The sequence below is a fragment of the Strix aluco genome, chromosome 3 (genome assembly GCF_031877795.1).
Source record: "Strix aluco isolate bStrAlu1 chromosome 3, bStrAlu1.hap1, whole genome shotgun sequence".
Taxonomy (NCBI): Eukaryota; Metazoa; Chordata; class Aves; order Strigiformes; family Strigidae; genus Strix; species Strix aluco.
This window is the reverse complement of record NC_133933.1, coordinates 815,877-837,038: the sequence shown is the minus strand read 5'-3', so window position 1 is coordinate 837,038 and position 21,162 is coordinate 815,877. Positions and strand designations below refer to the sequence as shown.

At 37.5% G+C, this 21,162-nt stretch overlaps 1 protein-coding gene across 3 annotated transcripts; it reads left to right on the top strand.

Annotated features, from left to right (window-relative positions):
- The first annotated feature begins 42 nt into the window (after positions 1–42).
- PNPT1 (polyribonucleotide nucleotidyltransferase 1) lies at positions 43–20,233 on the top strand. 3 transcript variants are annotated; one of them, XM_074817106.1, is made up of 29 exons: positions 43–227; positions 924–984; positions 1,272–1,346; positions 2,172–2,277; positions 3,323–3,372; positions 3,870–3,933; positions 4,022–4,069; positions 4,773–4,886; positions 5,147–5,333; positions 5,836–5,887; positions 6,206–6,263; positions 6,419–6,515; positions 6,612–6,714; positions 7,622–7,692; positions 9,171–9,207; positions 9,973–10,039; positions 10,146–10,235; positions 11,049–11,102; positions 11,208–11,314; positions 11,982–12,053; positions 12,139–12,202; positions 13,824–13,907; positions 14,406–14,489; positions 16,536–16,642; positions 16,741–16,796; positions 17,351–17,429; positions 17,861–17,908; positions 18,246–18,404; positions 19,203–20,233. In XM_074817106.1, exons 1-28 carry the CDS (start codon positions 43–45, stop codon positions 18,399–18,401), a joined length of 2,376 nt encoding a protein of 791 aa, XP_074673207.1. In that variant the 3' UTR covers positions 18,402–18,404; positions 19,203–20,233. The 3 variants fall into 3 exon arrangements, with proteins under 3 accessions (XP_074673207.1, XP_074673209.1, XP_074673208.1); XM_074817108.1 differs by lacking the exon at positions 43–227 and having other exon boundaries at positions 1,276–1,346; XM_074817107.1 differs by lacking the exons at positions 43–227; positions 924–984 and adding an exon at positions 1,687–2,089.
- The last annotated feature ends 929 nt before the right edge of the window (positions 20,234–21,162 follow it).

The following is a 21,162-nucleotide window of genomic DNA, read 5'->3' as shown; positions in this document are numbered from 1 at the left end:
GCCGGGAGCCAATCGTCTGGCTCCTTCTTCCTCGCCGGCGCCATGGCCGCCGCCACGAGCTGTCGCCGCGTCGCCCTCGGCGGTTTGACCGTCGGCGGCGGGGCCACGGCGGGATGGCGGCGGCGGCTGCTGCTGTCGGAGGGCTGCGTGCTGCGGCCGGCGCCCGCCCGCGGGGCTGCGGCGGAGCCCGGGCCCTGCCGGCCCGTGACGGTGGACGTGGGGGGCAGGTGAGGGGTTGTGGGGGAGCAGCGGAGCGGCGTGCCGGGTGCCACCCGCTCCCTCAGCCTCGGCTGCGGCTTTCGGTACCGGCTCTGGGTAGGGGGCTGGCGGACTCGGCCCCGGAGTTAGTGGAAAGAGCTGTTGGGGTTGGTGGGTTAAACAAACGTGAGGAGAAATTGGTGCCGACGTTCCTGCGGGCCGTTCCTCACTCAGGGGGTGAAGAGCAGGTGTATTTCCTTCTCTTTCCTCAACGGAAGAGAGAATGTTTGTAGCTGTGGTGGGAAAAGGGGTTTTGTGGGTGTGCAAGCAGCTCCCCTCTGCGTGTGAGGGTACAGCAGGTGTGTACTGGCGTTTTCTAGTGGCAAGACTAAAACCCGGCTTGAACAGGTGGGTGATTCACCTTCCAGGGTGAACAGAGCGTTTTGTCTCTAAGCCATGTAGGTAGCTTTCAGTGACGTGCGATGTGGCTGCAAGCCTTTGCTTCAAGGTGAAAGAAGCAGGACATTCGAGGCAAAAGCACATTAAAGTTAAGGGGATTTGGTGGGTTTTGGTCAAAGAGTTTCAGTTTCCATACCTATCGAGGATTTTTGTCTGATACGAAGTGTAGTCTACACTCAGTACTGTTGGTGCTGTAAATGAGCACAGAAGTTACTGGAAAAGTTATTTGAATTCACCATGAGTAACAGATTATTTCTTTCGAATAGAAAGATGGAGCTGTCTTCTGGAAAACTTGCTAGGTTTGCTGATGGATCAGCTGTTGTTCAGGTAAAAAAAAAAAGGTAAAACTTGTGCAACTTGAAAATTTCTGCATCTGAGCATTCACTGTTAGGACATCAGAGCCTCAAGGGGCAATTTAATCCCTAATGAACGTACAGATGTGTTCTGTAAGAGGAAATTTTGTTTGTAAAACAAAATTAATGGTGCGAAGCATGGGTTTATGTAGTTGTTTTCTTCAAAAGCTATTCTGGAGTTTTAGTTTGTGAGTAAGTTTAGGACTTCAGATGATATTTTGGTTGCGGGTAACTTCAGTTTATTGTTTTTTCTTGATCCAGCTAGGTGACACAGCAGTAATGGTCACAGCAGTCAGTAAAACGAAGCCTTCTGCATCTCAGTTTATGCCATTAGTGGTAAGTACTAATGACAAAATTAATTTTGTGATAATCAGTGGTGGTAGTAGTAGTAATCAGTAAATAGTGGAGTTCAGGATGCTGCGGGGAGTCAGGACTGTAGACCCTGGACTTCAGAACAGCAGTCTGTGATAAACTGAGTAGATCTATGGCTGAGGGATGAGCACTGGAGGTTGTCTACCTTGACTTTAGCAAGGCCTTCCACAAAAGCCTGGTGTACTTTGTCTACCACAACACCCAAGTTCAGACGTTATATTTTAGATCTGTGGAAAACTGGTTGGATTATGGGGCTGAAAGTACTGTGAGTATTAAGGGTTAATGATACATGTTCTGCTTTCAGGCTGAATAATAGTGAGTTCCTCAAGGGTCTCTCCTGGAACACATCCTATTTCATACTTGTATCAGTGACCTGGAATTCCTGCTCAAGTTTGCAGATGACACCAAACTGAGGGGGTGCAGATGATATGCTGAGAATCAGGGCTGCCATGTAGAGGGTCCAGAGGCTGGAGGAATGGACTGACGGACATCTTGTAAAATTCTGTAAAGACAAACACAAAGCCCTGAGCTTGGCTTGCCCTAATGCCCTGCAACAGTTCAGGCTGGGGACTGACTGGCTGGGCAGTCTGTACATGATACAGAGTGGGAGGGTCCATCTGAGCATCAAGACAGAGCCTTGAATAATGTCACCTGAATTCAGAGCTGACCTTCCTCTGAGCAGGGGATTGGATTATAGACCTTCTGAGGTTCCCTTTTAACATGAATGATTCTGTGGCTCTGAAATAAGTAATCTGTTGTCTTTAGGAATCCCTGTTTTGTTTTTAAAAGGTTGACTATCGTCAGAAAGCTGCAGCAGCAGGAAGAATTCCTACAAACTATCTAAGAAGAGAACTCGGTTCCACTGATAAAGAAATTCTTACAAGCAGAGTAATAGGTAGGCAGAAACACAGTATATTTTAAATATGTTGTAATATCCTCATGAATGTTTGAAAAGATAGCAATTTATAACTGCTGTTTGCAGAGTTGTTTCTGCAGTAATGTCACAAGAAAACAAACTTGCAGTTTCTTGTTTATCAGTACTGATTTTTAAAACTCTATCAACTAGGGCTGTTTGCATATTCCTTTATATATAAGCCTGGATCTTGAGAAATCTCGTTGTCACCTTTGTTGATATTATTGTATCTAAGATCTCATCCAAAGTGCAGAGATGTTACCCCTGCAGTCACACATCTCTCTGGGGAGGTGGTAGAGACAACCAAGCTAAATTGTTGATCCTGCTTGAAAAGTAATCTCCATCATGGTTATGTCCATTCGTGTATAAGATAATGCCTTGAAATTCAACGTTTATATAAAACTGATGTCAGGTACATCAGCATCTTAAGATGCCAATAAAAATAATTAGGAGAGGGAGCAGCCTATAAGGTCTATGCTGTTACACAGAGCCCTAGACACTTGAGACTGAAATAATTAATAGGAAATCTACACATTGAACATGTCCCTGCTCATTGCAGGGCGGTTGGACTACAGTGACCATTAAAGGTCCCTTCCAACCCAAAGCATTTTATGATTTTTATGCATCATGGAAATAATGTGAGATTTTGAACATACATGCTTCTGTTGCTTTTCTGTGTTTGAGGACTATGTCTCTTCATTGAAGATATTTCTGGTGAAATACTATGTAATAGATTATTTGGATCCTAAAGCACAAAAGGCTTTTTTCAGTGGTTGTACCTTGTGTTACCTGACAGTGGATATGCTCACCCAAATACCTCTTATTGTACTGGGTGCTGCTGAAATTTTAGAGTTGGTGATATGCCATGCTAAATTTCCTTCTGGGCACTCTGCCTTGTTTTCTTCTTATTTTGTTGGTTTACATGAAAGACCCCAAAAATTTTGTCGGTTCCTTGTGGGGTTATTACAAGACAATACTAACTGCTGAAAACCAAATTCTTCTTAGTCTTTGAATATTTGTTTTGCAGATCGGTCAATCAGACCACTCTTTCCAGTAGGCTACTTCTATGATACACAGGTAGGTCATGGTCACTGTCCTTAACTATAGCGACCTTCAGAATGGAAAACTTGAGTATATTGAATGAAAATTTCACATGATGTAGGCACTGTTTTAAGAAAATAAATTTTCATTATCACGCAGGAGTGGTTTACGCTCTGTAAAACAGTCTGATAGTGTATTGCTGCTTTTTAGTTTGTCATCTCTTTGTCTTAAATAATTTTTATTACATGCTAGTTTCCAAATTTTGTTGTAGAGATACAGGAACAAAATTCCAGTATCCTCTACATAACAGAGGAAAGAAAGGCTGATAGTATATATTATATGATGTGATACAATATTATACATTAGTGGGGATTTTGTGAGCTTTCTAGTTTAAATACCTGAATAAATTTTCATTTGCAGTATAAGTTTGTATAAAGACGTGGAATATTTTGTTTTACTGTCCTTAGCTTTGTATTTACAGCTAATAAAAATGTATAGGTCAAAATTATTCATTGTCTTTTATCTTATGCCAGATCCTTTGTAATCTTTTAGCAGTAGATGGCGTCAATGATCCTGATGTTCTGGCAATTAATGGAGGTAAGAGGACTGTTAAAAATTACTGCTTGTGTGTGATTTTTAATGTGATCCAGTTTTTCTAATACAGGTTTTTATCTCTTCACTCTAGCTTCTGCAGCACTTGCATTATCTGATATCCCATGGAATGGTCCTATTGGTAAGTAAATAATTTGAAATGGTGGATGATTTGAACATAATGGAAGACTTAGGCCACAGTTCATGCTTTCTTAACAAGAATCTGAATCTGAAGTCCACTGTCTTGTTTCAAGTATTGAAAATCGTTTTACAATGGATAGGATTATTGCACTTCAAAGCATTATTTTTCCTGGACTAAATACACTTCTGGAAGGATTTATAATCCAGAAACAGTATAGTTTATAGACCAAGAACTTAATTTTTTTCTTCAGAGAAACTGAGTCTTGAAAAGCATTGTTTAGAAAATAGCTGGATAAGAATACTTTTCTTCCAGGAACTCAGGAAGACCTTTATTTCATTGGGAATATTTTTTGGGAGGAGAAATGATCTAGCCAAGAACAAATATTTAGCTGTGTTTTCCCTTCACCTGCCTTTTTTCTAGAAAACATGTGCTCAAATGACTGAAAAAACCCCAGATAAACTTCCAGCCTTGTGTGTAATGCTACTTGGCATTATATCCCCTGCCTGGTAACACTACCCAAAAGAAAATCAAGAACAGATAATTTTGCTTTACAGATTTGGTCTTAATATATAGCTAACATGGTAACATTTTAAAATTAGTCCATAGCTTTAATTATTGTTTTTAGATGTGTGGTTTTCAAAGTAAAATGATGCCTTAAAGAACTTCCTTATTATAATACTAATTTTCTGGAGTTTCCTCGTAGGTGCAGTAAGGGTAGGACTGGTTGATGGAGAAACTATAATCAATCCAACTCGAAAACAGATGTCTTCTAGTGCTTTAAACTTAGTTGTTGCTGGAGCTCCACAAAATCAAGTTGGTAAGTAGGTTAATTATCAGTATCTGTTGAGTGTTTGAAAATCAAGTAGGTGCCTTTTCACAGATATTTTTCTAATCTTTAAAACTTGTATTTTTACACAATAGTAGGAATAAACAATGGTGATAGGTTACATAACTTCTGGCTACTCAAGTAAATTCCGTTGTATTTGTGTAGCTTAATCTGTATTTCCTCATTTTGAGTTAGATTGCTATTGAACAATAAAATAGTCATTTACCTAACTTTCAACTTTCCCTTGATAGTTATGTTGGAAGCAACAGCGGAGAATATATTGCAACAAGACTTCTGTCATGCCATCAAAGTAGGGGTGAAGCATACCCAGCAAATAATTCAGGGAATTCAACAACTAGTGAAAGAACAGGGTGTTGCCAAGAGAACTGTTCAGAAGCTGTTTGTTGCTCCGGAAGAGATTGTGGAGTGTGCAAAGAAGTAAGTTCAGAACAAATAATTCTGATCTTAATTCTGTTAGTGACTCAAAATGCTTATTTAACCATCATTTAATTAGATGGCCTTTGATGGGATAGTTTGGGGGTTTTGCTTGACAAAATAGTGTGTTTTGAATGTTCAGGATTACTTGCTGTGTTTTCCATAGAACCTTAGGAACATGGCCTTCAGCTGTCTTGTCTTACACTTAGTAAGAAGGACAGGGCAAACCAAATACCCTGAAAACCCTGTGGAAGTATTTTAAGTTAATATGCTGTTCTTGTGGCATGGTGATGAGAGGAGCCAGGGTGTTGGTCTGTGTGAGCCTTGCTGTGGAAGTGATAGCTAATTTCAGAGAGGTGGCAGGAGAGCAGGCGGAAAGGACAGCTGGAGCTAGTAAGGTTTATAATGGTGCTTTCATATTGCTAATAAAAACAAACACTGATTCCTCAAAAGAAACTAATTATATAAGTGGTTTTTAAGCTAATTCTTTCTTTTCTTCTGAAAGACTTGCTTTTAACAAGATCTATGCGGTCTTCACAGATTCTAGCCATGACAAAGTAAGTAATCAAAGTATGATATAATTATTTTTTAATTAATATCATAATGAAATTTTTAGTAAGATCTAGTTTCTTCAATGTTTGTAAAAACTCTTCTCCTCCTCTGCATATATTTGCAATAGTAATAATTGTTCTGTAAATTCTTATCTACCAGAATATTTGTTGGCAGTACATGACTGATCTCTGAATTTGTGTGAGAATCTTCTTCCTTATTCCTTGAGTTTTATAGAACTTTAAAACAAACAAAAACCCAGCAACCCAAACCTCTTTTGTTATTCTGCCTTGTAGAGTTAACTGGTTGCAAATCCTGTGTTCTAGATTTCTAGAGATGAAGCAATTAACAAAATAAGGCTTGAAACAGAAGAACAGCTGAAAGGTATTATTTTCTGCTTCCTTAATAGTTAGAGAATGCTTAAATGGAGCTAGCACTATTTAGAGTTATAGTGTGGTCCTTGTTAGCTAAGCTATTTTTGTAAAAGTTCTGTGGAATTAATTTTCCAACTTCAGATGCAATTTCTTTTTTCTACCCAGAAAAATTTCCAGAGGCTGAGCCTTATGAAATCATGGAATCTTTCAGTGTGGTTTCAAAGGATATTTTTAGAAATCTTGTTCTGAATGAATATAAAAGGTAAATATATCAAACTCCTAATGAATCATAATTCTGCCAACATTTTAACCAAGACTATAGTTTCATTGATCTCATAATTTCTGCTTGTAACTTCAGGTGTGACGGGAGAGACTTGACTTCCCTCAGAGATATTAAATGTGAAGTGAACATGTTTAAAATGCTTCATGGATCAGCCTTATTTCAGAGAGGTCAAACACAGGTAGTATCTTTAAACATCAGAAATTATGAATTAATTTATTAGAAACTGAAAGACTTGTATCTCTCATCTAAATGCAAAGGTTCCTTTTTCTTCACATTCAAATAGTAATAACTAGAAAACAGTTTATATATAATTAAAATATATCTGAACCCATTAAGACAGTAGACAAAACTTGGTTCCTTGCTATATGAACAGTACAGATGTTGGGATAAAATTCTAACCATATGTGCCCAGAAAGAGTCTGGTAAGGATTACTGTTTTCAGATTTTCTGAAGAATGTTTAGTAACCCAGGTTAGATGTTGTAAGGATTCTTCTTGTTCAGGTTGGCAGATTTGGAGAATTTTTGGTTGGTTGGGTTTTGTCTTGCAGGGAGGTGGTATGAGGAGAAAGCTTTCCAATTCAGCATGACTTGAAGTAGAATTGGTTGTTAATAAGATAAATCCAAAATCATATCTCTTCCATACCTCAATGTAGACTTCTATGTTAAAGGTATTTTTTGAAACAAAAGCTTTTCATGTAAAATATAATGCTGTTAATTTTTAGAAAAACGGGTGTCTCAGTGGGTCATAGGTATGTAGGGCAGCACTAAATTTTCTGTGTTATGAGAAATATTTTAAGAAGAACTTCGTATGTAACCTGGACTAAATAGGGAAATTGTGCAAAAATCACTTCGAGATGTTTTTTTTTTCCTCTTTTTGCCAAAGTGTCAAATGTTGGGTGAATTGAGTTAAGATTTTATGTGAGACTTGGTCTCCTATATTTTTATAGTTCATTTTCCTAGAAGACTGTCAGCCATTGGTCTGACTTATTACAGGGTACATGGATTAGTTGCAAACAGTGATGTACTCGTCAGTGTTTTCCCCTCTTAGCCCACTAAAAATAACACCCTCTCTCTTTTTATTCTAGGTTCTCTGTACAGTTACATTTGACTCTCTAGAATCAAGCGTAAAATCAGATCTTATCTCAACAGCAGTGAGGTACGTGTATCTTTGGTGTTATGTCACTGGTAATAAAAGAGGGTGAGCATTTAAGCACATCTGATGAAAGTTTCTTGAACATCAGTGTTTATATATGTATTCATTAGGACTGAAAAATGTGTAAAATCAGACTTTGAAGTGGCCTGTTTTCAAGAGATCTTGGCAGCTGTTTTTTGTTAAGGTGGCATTAATTCCATAGACACGCATTTGAAATTGGAGAGTATTACAGTTAACCTCCAGTCTGGTTTTGAGAGCAAGAAAAGAGCAAATTACTCTTGAATCTGTAACATTCTGTCCATATAGCAAGTCTCTGTAAATAAAATGATTGATAAAAGCTGAGTCTGTCTTTGTTACAAGTATTCATCATCACACTTGGAAATTGGTATGTATTCTACTCAGTTAATCTATTTCTCACAAGTTTTGAAGTTTTGCTCAACAGGTTGGATGTGCGTAGCCCATGAATTGCTGCTCTGTTTGTCAAGTTAGGTTCAAATGGGAAAAAAATAAAAAAGCAGATAATTGGGGGAAGGTGGTTCCCCAGCTGAATCAACCTATCTAGATATTCTTATTTTGTCTCAAAATACAAATGTTCAGAGGGTGAAAACATTTGTGGTGTTCTTTAATGAAGTTAGGCAAATTTAACTTAGATGTAGCAAGCAAGTCCTTGTGCCCTTAACGTTTTATTGCTGAAGGTTAATTTGTTGGGGAGGGGAAACTTATTCACTTTAAAGCTGCATTTCAGTGATCTCCACCCACCAGTGCAGGAGCTTTTACATTTTACTGTGTCAGCTTTGCTTTAGTTATGGTTTTTGGCCTAGAGGTGTTTGTCCATATTCTGCAATTTTGGTGTTCTTGGAAATGAGTTTGTGCTAAATAATGGGTTTTAATTAGCAGTCATTAGGTTGCTTCATGAATTGAATTGCCTCTGTATGAAACTACAAGCAAGTCTTGACTTGAAGCAACTTTCTTTATAGATTAGCTATTTTTGTGTTTATTGCTAAGCCTCAAGTTTTGTGATACTTCAGTAACTTTTTTGAGCGGAGTCTTTTTTATTTAATGCAGTTATCTTGTGGTTACAGAGACTTTCAATTTTCCTTGAGTGCTTATGTTTCCGAGTCCTTACTGCGATGTGTACAGTAAGATGATGATGTTCTTGAAGTTCCATTGAAATTTTTTTTGTTTAATTCCTTCAGACACACAGAAACCAGCATAAGGAACTGATAGGGCCTCTTGTACTCTAAACAGCTAGGGAAACGGTTTTAATGATGATGATTAACACATGAGGAGTTTTTTTGTAGACTATGCTTTTTAATTTGTTTACTACTTAGAAACCCTTAGGAAAAATGTGAGTGATCAGCAAATCTATTGATTTTTTGGTTTTGCAGGGTCTATTTGTATATAATCTTATGTATTGCCTATTGTATGTAAGACATGTTTGGTTGCTTTCTTTTTGACATGGTCTTGTTTTTAATTAATAGTGGAATAAAAGACAAAAACTTCATGCTGCATTATGAGGTGAGTGTTTTACTGTGCCACAGCTTTCTGTGTGATTCACAGAAGGGCTTCAAGTCCTGCTTTTAAAGGTGAAATTGATCACTTCCAAGGACATAAATTATCTCTAGAATTTCTAAAATTTATTAGTTATAATTCATATGTGAACTTCTACTGCAATTTATGAACAAAAGTGCTGGTTTCCTAAAAAGCACTAGATAATTTGGCAATTGCCATTTTATACAGCCTTTATAATATCTTAACATTAGATTAGCTCCCTAAGAGTGGATTATCACTGAAACCAGGATTAGCCTGCTCTATTATTTTTAGTAAGCTCTATTAATATGTTCAGCTGACATACTACACCAGTAGTAAATAAGTGCTTTCACTTCTTGGATCTCTCAGCCTTCGGAACTTGCCCAGAGTATTTTGTACAGGCAACAAGCACATCTGGTTCCGTTATCTGTATGACAGAAACAAGACTTCTGATATGTTGTTTGACAAGTTTAATTGGAGTAAGCTTGTTGTGTTGTTTTTCAAATACCTTGCAACTGCTTCATTCCCTTTTGTTCTGTGAAAGTGAAGACATCTACTAAACACTACCTAAACTGGTCCTGGTTTGCAAACTAAGTGACTGATAGAAGTCATGTGGCAGTTTGATTATGTTCTTAATTTGTTTTTACCCTTGAGGTGCACAAAAACTTCAGAGAACTTTTTCTAAGTGTATATTTTTGAAATGGTGAAAAAATATTAGTTAATTTTCTGTATACGCATGTTTTTACTTCCCAGTTCCCTCCTTATGCAACTAATGAGATTGGCAAAGTTACTGGTATGAACAGAAGAGAACTTGGACATGGTAAGTTCAGACCAGAGAAGTCCCATGCTGTAAGTTTTAATATGTTGTCTGATTGTTTTTATTTATGGATCATTTGGTGTTTTGTTTGGTTTTTTTTTTTAAACAGGTGCACTGGCAGAAAGAGCTTTGAAACCAGTCATTCCCCAGGATTTCCCATTCACTATACGAGTTACTTCTGAGGTCTTGGAGTCAAATGGTATTATGATCCTCTTCTTTTTAACCTAGTGTTAGGTCTAAATTCGGTTCTTAAAAAAGCTCAAGTTTGGGTAACTTGAGTTCTAAGCATTTTAGGTAATAGATTTCACTTCTAACCTTCTTAATCTTGATAGCTCTATTGCCTGAAGTACTTGAAAAAGAAGGGTGTATATAGTCATGAACAATGGACCTTTCTTTCAGTTTCTGTAATGGCACAGTATCAGTATGAGCATTTTTATGCTACAGAGTGAGGAAAATAAATCAGCATGTATTGGGACCCATTCTTCAGTGTCAAATCACAGCTGCTACCCTCACTGACTTCGGAGTCGGCTTCTCCTGGCTGTCTGTTGTTTCCCATGTCCCCGGTTTGAGGGAGAACTATCCATCTCACCTTTCTGTAGATACCCCTGTGCCACAAGAAGCTCCCTGAGGTCCACCTCCTATTTCCTAGCACTGTAGTGAGGTTAGGTGGCTGGGAGAAGGGTTACTGGAGAAAGGGAAGGAGTCCCATTTCCAGCTTCCTGCAAAGCCCACAGATTTCTTGTCTAGAATATTTAATCATGATGCTTGTTGAGCTTTATTGGTATCATGAAAGATTCAAACTGTATTACCCATTTCTTGTTAAAAATACTTATGCTACAGAAAATTCCTAATTGCAGTTATTTATTGTAGTATGTGTGTTGCTACATAGTATTTTCTAGCTAGCAGTGAGGTAACTTTCAAACTGTCATTGAAAAATATCACTAGCAAGTTTTTGGTCAGAAGTATGAAACATGTTTAACAACTCTTCCCCCCCCCCCCATTCAAACTCTAGGGTCCTCTTCAATGGCTTCTGCGTGTGGTGGAAGTTTGGCATTAATGGATGCAGGTACAAAATATGGCACTTAAAAGGATAAACTACATATGATTATGTGTAATAGGGTTTGGAAATGACCAAAGGTTATAAAAATGTATTTTTATTTACCACTATTAGGAGTTCCAGTATCAAGTGCAGTGGCAGGTGTAGCAATAGGTCTCATTACCAAATGCAGTCTGGAAAAAGGAGATATTGAGGACTATCGTTTGCTGACAGACATCTTGGTGAGTGTTTCTAACATTGTTGTTTTATTGCTGCTTAATTCTGTAAAATGCCCTCTATGACCACCTTCTGCAACATTGTACCCTGTGAATTCTGGAACGTACGTTACTGGAAACATTGAGTAGCTTTGTCTTCTCTGTTTCGTGTCCTGAACTCCTGCCTTATTTCAAAAAATCTCTATGAAATGTCCAGTCATGTTTCTTATTTTTTTGTAATTACTCTGTGTTTCTTTTAAGCTCTGATGCTTACTCTCTCCTCTTCTTAGGAGAAAGAGATTAATAATTGTTGAATAATTTACTGAAAAAACACAGTATATTGGATGAAGAATGAGCACTTTGCAAAGTTGTTGGGGCAGGGGGGAACACATGTTATCATGCTGCTGCTGCCGCCTCTTCCTGTGGCAGCCACTGACAGTACAAAATCGACTGGGGATCTGTTGTTAATAAACCAGCCCACAAAAGCTCTTCATTTATAAGGAGAGAAAGGAACGGTGTTCATCATGAACACCAAAATAAGACTGAAGGAAAAATGTGCGAGATGCGGAAGTAGTTCCAAGTCCGCAGAACTTCTTTTTGTCTTATTGAAACACAGAATGTACTTTCAGTATAATGAGACTTGACACTGGGATAAAGTTACTCCAATTTGTTTTCTTTCTGTCTCTGCTGGTAGGGAATTGAAGATTACTATGGTGATATGGATTTCAAGATGGCAGGTACTAATAAAGGAGTAACTGCCTTGCAGGTATTGCAATATTAAGTCTTCCTAAAATGGAACTCTGTCTCTAAAAAACTTTCATATTGATGTAATTTAGCTCTTTTCATACTAGGTTGATCTAAAACTGCCAGGAATACCAATAAAAATTGTAATGGAAGCTATTCAGCAAGCTACAGGTAGGTCCATATTTGTATTTGCACCCATTTTATGATACTAAATGATAAATGGTATTAAATTCTAAGTTTTATGAAACTAAATTTTTTTTGTTCTCATTGTGGAAAAAAGCTGCTGTCTTCAAAAAAACTGGTCTGGTCTGGGTGTTGTCTATTATACTTCAATATAGGCACTTCATATGAAATAGTTTTTTGTGTCAGGAGGGAATTCAGTTGCCAAAATGCCAGGCCCTTCCTACCACGCTTAAGTTTCATATTGTTGTGTATGGTGTTGGTGCAATTGTTTGCTCCTCTTGGATGTTACTCTTAAGAAGAAGAGAATAAAATATTACTCCCTGCAAATGGTGTGATAGTAATGGTCACCAGTTTAGTACAATGGGTGACTTGTTCTGAAAAATGCCATAAAGTTAGTGGCATAGCAAATGGGGGGGGATGGAAGCTTATACAAAAGAGTAACATCAGGGTAGAGCACTATATTATGAAATATTTACACACGTTATTTTGGATTTGACTGATAGAAGTACAATATTACTAAGCTGTGTCAGTTTGTAAAGTTTTTGACATGCTGTATTCAAACCATATGTGGTGAGTTGGGGTGAAAAAACATTTCCTCTTTGCAATGCAATAAATCAGTAAAAGGGGCTGTTAAAAATACTCTCCAAGCTAACTTTAAAGTAACTTCAGACCAATTTTTAAATGTCTATTGAGCAGAGACTCCTTAGAACTTCAGTAAAGTCCGTGTCATCTCAGGGAGTTCACGGTTAAGATGTAGCCGCTTGATGCCGTGTGAATAACATGGGCAGTAAAGGCTGCAGTACAGCTTTGTGCCCTGAAACTCTGGATTGCTTTGGATTTGGTGAAAGTTGTGAGAGGGAGGAGCATCTGTTGCTCATTAAATAGGTTAAGTGTTACCGTAACTAAAATGGATTTGGACTAACACACAAGCATCCTATTGCGTGACTTTTTTTTTAAATCTAACAGAATAATGTTATGAAAAGAACAGCAAACTACTGCTCATTTACTGTAAATTCAGCTACATTTACTTCGGAAATTTACTGCTTTCTATATTCTCATGTGTGAAGCTAAAGTCTTGAGCCATGTGAAAAACTGAAGCTACAAGCTTTAATAAGAATTTAACTAGTTTCAAGTTGAAACTTTTCTCTTGCTTGTACTAGCAAGATTTTAGTAAGAAAACCCTTAGTAAAATGTAAGAACTAGTAATTCCTATTCAGTGGTGTTTCACTTCAAGCAGCTCAACTAAAGTTCCAGGCCAGTGTATCATAACTAATCGAAGCTGCACCCTGTTGCTCTTATCAGCACCCTGATTTATTGAAATAACACACCGAAACAGAACAGTATGTAATGTTCCAGGCTGCATAAAATCAATAAATGTGCTGAAGGCTATAGGTTTTGTGTACACAGAGCAGAATGTTGTACTGCAACAAACACGCGCTACCCAAAATGTGTTAAGAATTCCTGATAGTAACTTTGGTTAGGCAGGAGGCAGACTTTATGAACGGATATTTATTTACTTTATAACAAAAACTGCATCAACTTTTTTTAACCTTGTATGAAACTCTTTATTTTTTCCTTCTTCCTCCTTTTCCCCCCTTAACTCCCACAGCTGCAAAGAGGGAGATTTTACAAATCATGAACCAAACGCTGGCAAAACCCAGACCTAACAGAAAAGAAAGTGGACCAGTTGTAGGTAATGTTAATTGTGTGTTGATAAGAAAGCCTATCTTCTATAGTTATCTTTTTAACAATAAGCTGCTGCTTAAAACAGCCTTTTTAAAATGAATGTTTGTTGTATGTTTCTGCCCCTGCCTCTTGGGGTTATTTTTCCTTTGGGTTTTTTTGAGGTGAATTTTGTATGGGTTTTTTCATTGCCATGTGGGGGGGCAGCACTGTACTCTTCCACTGTACAGTAGAAAACAAAGTTAAACTGAAGTTATGTGAAATTCACAAAGTCAGAATGGATGTAGATGTCAGTATTGGTATGTCTTAAGGTAATTTACACTCACCAAAGTATTTGTATTCTATGTTCTCATTTATTTCAGTTCTTAAAAGTAATTACATCAGTGTTCAGCAAATAATACAAGTAGCTACAGAAGATTAAAATCTAAATGAATGTGACTTATCTTTTGTGATAGCTTTCAAGATTATTATAGTTAGCATTTCAAAGTATTTTTAAATGTTCTTTCAGAAACTATCCACGTTCCGTTATCAAAAAGATTAAGATTCGTTGGTCCTGGGGCCTATAATTTGAAAAAACTTCAAGCAAAGACTGGTAAGACATTCTTGCTTCCTGTGATAATTTATCCTACTGTGTTATTAGCTTCTCTTCTCTATATGAATATTACTGGTGTGGAGTTTTAATTAGTGAATCTTGGTAGCACAGGTATTTCTAGCACAGCTATTGCTGAATCTTAATGCTATCTTTATGTCCTTTCAGAAACTGTGATTAGCTAAACTTAAACTCCCCAAATGGCTCTGTAGACCACCTCCATAAAAGTGGCCTTTGTGCTTCAGCAGCCACAACCTGATAAGTAGATAGGAAGGACTATTAAGAGAAAAAGGTGCTTTTTAATTTGTGCTTTCTGCTGCAGACTAACAAAACAGCATTTGCCTTTGTTTTCAGACTTGCATGTATAGCTATTCCAATGCTCAGTACAAACTGAGTCTGTACTGCATCTTGAGATGTTTTGAAGAGCTAGGTGAACGTCAGCTACACTTAGTTGTGTAGATTCTCTCTGTAAAATTTTGTCTTGGAGCAGGAATTCCCAGAAGTTTGGTGCACACGTGATGGTGTTTTTCAGGGTTTGCAGAAGAGGCAGTTAAAGGTTCATCTAGGGACGGTGTTACAGATAGAGTTGCATGAAAGGTTTGAAGTCAAGCAAGTCTGATCATGAATATGCTGAAGCGTAGATCAAATCTATACAGCTTCTCTTCCTAGAAACTAAAGTTGTCTTTGCTGTGGTTAAGAGGGGACGCTGAGCTCTTTCTATGGTGCTCATCAGCTGTTCTCCTAGGATTCTGTGAAGAGCTTGTATCCACTGTTAACATGCTGGCAATGTGTTAGAAATCCACCTTGCTATCACATTGCAGGAGTGACCTGTACTGGGGCTTAAACAGGTAGCTAGTAGCATGACAGAAGTTTCCTGACCTTTCTATATTTCTTGGAGTAAATGAATTTTATTTGTTTACACAGTGGTTTGTCCTTCCTGGCCTTCAGTGCCAAATTCTAAGTTGATGCCTTTTTTGCTACCGTTTCCGAAATAGGGCCACTGATGCTTTGGCTGAGATAAATGCAGACTGACAGATCACTTAATTTTAAGCCTATAGCTTGATGTTGTGGTTTGCCTCAGAAGTGAATGAATGGAATTTGTCAAGTGTTAAGTACTTCCGAGAAGCTACACTGTTAAAAACCTTTGTTCAAACAACTCAAACCACGGAAACTTGACACAGCCCACCCTTCCCATCTGTCTGACATGATGATGGTAATATTCAACCAAGAGTCAGCCCATGGTAGCAGAGGTGAATTTCTGCTGTGATATTATTAATTACATCAGATTTATTTTATGACCACTTTTTTGTAAATGCAAATTCTTTCCTTTATTGCTTAATATAGTAGAACTTCTTCACTTGTTCCCTACTTTTAGAAAGTTAAAAATTTAAAAAAGGTTGATGTCTATAGAGTATCAAGTAGATGTTCTGCTTTAGCTGCTTTGTACTTGAAACTCTTTTAATGCTCTGGCTAGCTTGATTAGTGCTTCTCAGGGGACGAGGGTGGCGAAAAGGAGGAAAAAAAAAAATCATAATTCTCCTCGGTTACAAGCCGATGCAGTCTGTTGGCCAGAAAACTAGTCTAGAGGTGCAAAGAATTTTACCATGCAATCTTGCTGTGTTCTGACTGAAATGCTTTAATGTCCATCTGCTATTAATGAAAGCTGTAGTTTTATTACAAATCTCTGTGAAATTTATTCATAGGAGCTGAGATTCATTCATAAAACCAAAATTCTTTCAAGAATTTTTTCCTGTCAAAAAGATTATAATAGTAATTTTGCAAATAGGAACAGTCTTACATGGAACACGTAGTTTGTGCAGGTATTTAGCAAGCATGCATGTAACATGGTTTCCATTCAGTTGCATGTAAAGCTGTCCAATGCCTAATCTGAAGAAGAATATTTGAAATGATTAGGACTCTCTGGTCTTAGTGTGTGCAAAATCATTTTGCTGAATTTACTGAATATAATTTTTCTGCTTGCTGAAACAGTAGCAATTCTGTGATTCTGTAATGTTCACCTAAATCCTCTCATTAAATTCTATTTCTAAGGTGTGACTGTAAGTCAGCTGGATGAAGAGACATATTCTGTGTTTGCTCCCACACCTAGTGCTATGCATGAAGCAAGAGAATTTATCCATGAAATCTGCAAAGATGATGTAAGGACCGACTTTTGTTAGCTTTTTCAATTTGTTTTTGTGAATTTGTGTCTTATGGTTTTCCCTTCTTTCTTTCCCCTCCCCCCCCCCCCTTACAGCAGGAGGTTAATTTGGAATTTGGTGCAGTTTATACAGCCACAATAACTGAAATAAGGTATGAAAAGCGTGCTGGCGTTAAAGTAGAAATTAGTTTATTTATGTAGCTGTATTCCTGATACCTAAACATCATATAAAGTAATTGATTGTTATGAATGCGAAACTTAGGCTGGTGACATTGGCACCTACATCATTGCTGATGTTTTCTGTCAAAATTATTCTGTTTCTTAATACGGCTGCTTATTTTTGCTGATTGTTCAGTTATTAGAGTGTCTCTGTAAATTATAAAACCTTTTTTGATGTTTGTATCAGAGGGAGATTGTAGGAATTTGCTTTTTTACTTTTTTGCAAGGCAAATATTAGATTGAAATTACATGCATTTTTGGATGGTACTTATTACAGAAATATACTGTGTTGAAATAAGTAATTTCCATCCACTTCCAATTAAGGAAAAATGAGTGGATGTGTTACAGTTGATATAAGGCTTTTAAGAAGGGAGAAGTAGAATCTTGTTTATGAAAAGTTTACTTGCTTTGGGGTCAATATGCGGAGTGAAATACGTACAGACTTCGATCAGTGTATTTGAAATAACCATGCTGGTTTTTGTTGCAGAGATTCTGGAGTGATGGTAAAATTGTATCCCAACATGACACCAGTGTTACTTCATAATTCACAACTTGATCAGAGAAAGGTAAGACATGCTTATACAGGTATAAACTAGACACTTAGATTGGTTTTTAATCAATTCTCACTAAATGTAGTCTGCATTATCGATAACACACGTACTGTTGTTCTAGAGCCCATTTCATGTTAAAAGCTCGTGTGAGATTAGCAGCACCTTTTTGTTTAACCTCTGCTCACCCTGTACTTAAAACAACAATCTAACTACATGCCTGCTACGGTCCTACTGTTGATGCTTTTATGCACATAACCAAATTCTTCAGATCTGCAATACCCTTTCTTATTTAACATTTAGAAACCTGTTATTTGTAAGGTAGTGTTGAGCCACTATGATTGTCTGAAGTGTAGCATGAAGAATCCCTAAAACAAGGAACTTCTATAACTAAACTTACAAAATGAATCACACTGAAATAAATTTTTCTGAAAAACACTCTGTTCTAGATTAGACATCCTAGTGCCCTAGGATTAGAAGTTGGACAAGAAATTCAGGTAAATTTTTTTTAACTTCAAGATACTAACAAACTGCTGTTCACATTTTAGAATTTGAGTGAATTTTTTATTTTGTGTTTATGAAGAAAATCTGTTGCCATATCAGATTCTCTTTGTGTGCTGGTTAAAGGCCTGATCGCTTCAAATTAATTTTTTTTTGTGTCATATCTAGGTGCCACATTAATTTGACGAAGCAATATAAGCTAAATGGTACTTAATGTTTATGGCTTTTCTAGCATCAAATTGGAAAAAAAAAAAAGCCACCACCTTGTAATGAAAATGCTATTTCCAGCTCTTTTAAGTTGGTCAGTCTTAGAGTAGTTTGTTTTCTTAACAGGTTAAGTATTTTGGACGTGACCCAACTGATGGTAGAATGAGGCTTTCACGTAAAATTCTACAGTCACCAGCCACAACTGTGCTTAAAACCCTAACTGACAAAAACAGCATTGTCTTGGGGGGCACCGTTCCACAGTCCTCTACTTCATCCCAGTGACAGGTAAGGGCATAGGAGACAACTCAGTACTGTACTTTCTTTACAACTGTTGTAAAGAATTGTATTGGTCTGTTACTTATATCGTACAGTTACCCTGCAGTGGTGTGCAAATACTGCTTGCCACTTACGTTGCAGCATGTCATAAATTAGCAACTGCCCTTTCAGGTGCTGCAGTTATAAAGAGCTTGATATTGTAAAATTGGTTCAAATGCCTTGACAGTTTCAGGCATTCTAGACAGCCTACTTTCTCCAAAAATGAACTTATTTGTTAATCTACAACATCAGTGTAAGTATTGCCTCTTCTCTACCTTGCCACTCTTTTTTTTTTTTTTTTTTTTAAAGGAAAAAAAAAAGGCAGGGTAGGGGAAGAAAAAATAAGCTGCTTTCTTGAAACTTTTGACTCAATTAGTGAAGACTTTTCAGTCAATCTCAGTCAATTAATAGAATGCCCAAAGCTCTTTGCTAGAACTAGTTTCCCAGCATGTATTTGACTGTCAATAGACTTATGCCTAAAATTTTCCCCAAAATGTTGTGTACAGTTATTTTTTCCCCCAATAGGAAGCTAGTAGAACAGGAAGGTGTCTGATCATAAGACCAAGAGCAGTTACACAATGAGATTGGCAAATGGAAGTGCAAGGCACCAGTGATAACTTAAGGCAATGTGTGGCAATCTTCTAGGAGTGATTTGCAACACTAGAAGAAATGAAAACTCGCTGAAAAAATACTACTTTTTTTAAGAAACGTTTTTGAATCTCATGCCTTGACATTAGTTGGTTACAGAGTATTTTCTATCTCTTTCAGGAAAAAAGGTGTGATCGTGGAAATAAAAGCGACCTTTGCTAGAATCTGTAGATGTCTTCGCAAGAATCTGCAGGTGGATGGTAGTGAATCATGTTTTTAAAATAGACACTATTTATGCTTAAAGGTGATGTAGAACTTCAAAGTCTTCAGATTGATTAAACACTCTTTCAAAATAAAACCAGAAATAAGCAGTGCTCTTATCTTGTGTAGCAAGGGTGAGATGAGAATCTAAAACCATGAAATTGTATAGACTGAAGAGCAGGTTACATTTCAGTCCTTAAGATTCTTCTCACTATCATCTCAGAACTGAAGTGTGAAGATGAGAAGTAAGTATTTAACAATTATTCCTGGGGAGAAGGAATTATCCGGTATACTCGGTTGAGAGGCACACTTGGCCAAAGTTTTTTACTGGCTTTCCAGTGTACAAGATTGAAATGTTGAGCAAAACATAAAGACTTAGAAGTATCACCTTTAATATGCTTGATGCTGTTTCAGATAAATACTTCAGTAACTGTGATAGGGTTCAGACTTGCTAAAACATCTGAGCAGAAGGGGGACAAAACAAAGAACCTGGCTGAAATGTCATGGTTTGTTATCTGGGTTCATTAACACTGAATTGTAAAATATATAATTAAAACATCAAGGTTAAAATAATTCTTTTGGAATAAGAATTGATGTGATAAATCTTCCCCCTAAAACACCCTCATTAAGAGTGTCAGAATTCTGCCATTGATTCTGTTCCATCAGCAGGTTCACTGGTCTCTTAGATGTCAAAACCTCTCCCAGGGGCTCACGAGAGGTACTTGTTTTCCTACTGTGGGGTACAGGCTTTGAAAATCAAAGAGATGTCCCTTCTGATGTTAACGAATTTGTATGTGGACCTAAAAATCAATGTCCCACCTCATGGCAAGTGGGCTCTGAACCTCCTGAAAGAAAAAACAAAGCACTGGGGAGAGGAGAAATGTGAATGTACAGTAAAAATTGCTCTTTTTTTATATCAAGTTAAAATATTAAAGAAGAAATGACTGGCCTGCTTCTTTGTAGTTGTCTGTCTTCATATAAGGTTGAAAATTATCCTTAGCAATCTTGTCCTCTTTGAGGACTGTATTCTGTTATTTCTTAGTAATAATTCTGATGTCCTTGCTTACTGTGACTTAAGTGACTGATACCTCGCTTCTTACATATCCTGGATAGTGTTAATTAAATTATGTAGGTAAATGTTGAAGTTCCTAAACAGAGGCTCAAATGTTTCTGTTTCGTGTAACTCTTCTCACAAATTGACGTCCCCAGTCTGAGTGGTTTTCCAAGGTTTAGCTGCTTTCGTTGTAGAATAATTTCTGTAAGGCTCCTTTTTGTAGCAGAACAGGTGATTGCTGTCTGTATGAAAATACTACATAAAATACTAAATATAAAAGCTTTTTTTTAGCTAGCACATTAGTGGGATGCTTGCATTTGAATCTGAAAATTGATGATTTAGGAGCCAAAAGAATCCCATTCTTTCCTGTAAAGGTATTTTCTTGTCTGCAGTAACAGGACTAATAATGCTTTGTGTGGTAGGTGGTGGTCTCAGTAAATTGACTGTGGGAGTGCTGGGGGATTTTCTGTTTGTTAAATGATAAAAGTTGGAAAAAAGACTTTCAAGTTCCTGTGGCAGAACCTGTACAGTCAGCCTGACTTTCTGCACTTGTAACAACTTTTAGGCCCTATGGGAAGGGGCAGGAAAAAAAATATGCTTGTAAAGTGTCTGGGAGGAGCACAAACCAGCTGCTCTTACCTGAGGAGAGAAGCTCGATGGGAGCCAAGTACTGAGTAAGTGTGTGCTAGTCTGAACCTTGCTGGAGGGAAGGCAGGCTGCCTTCAGACATCCCGGGTTCACCCAAGAGCTGTCAGTAGCAGCAGGTTGGACCGTGGCAGGAGGTACTTGACTCTCAGATGGTATCAGCTATGCTTAGAGAGCAGG

Coding starts and splice junctions, on each gene's coding strand:
- PNPT1 (XM_074817106.1), top strand. CDS start 43: ATGGCCGCCGCCACGAGCTGTCGCCGCGTCGCCCTCGGCGGTTTGACC. Junction 4,070..4,772: donor CCCATGGAATGGTCCTATTG/GTAAGTAAATAA, acceptor GTTTCCTCGTAG/GTGCAGTAAGGGTAGGACTG. Junction 5,334..5,835: donor ATTGTGGAGTGTGCAAAGAA/GTAAGTTCAGAA, acceptor TTCTTCTGAAAG/ACTTGCTTTTAACAAGATCT.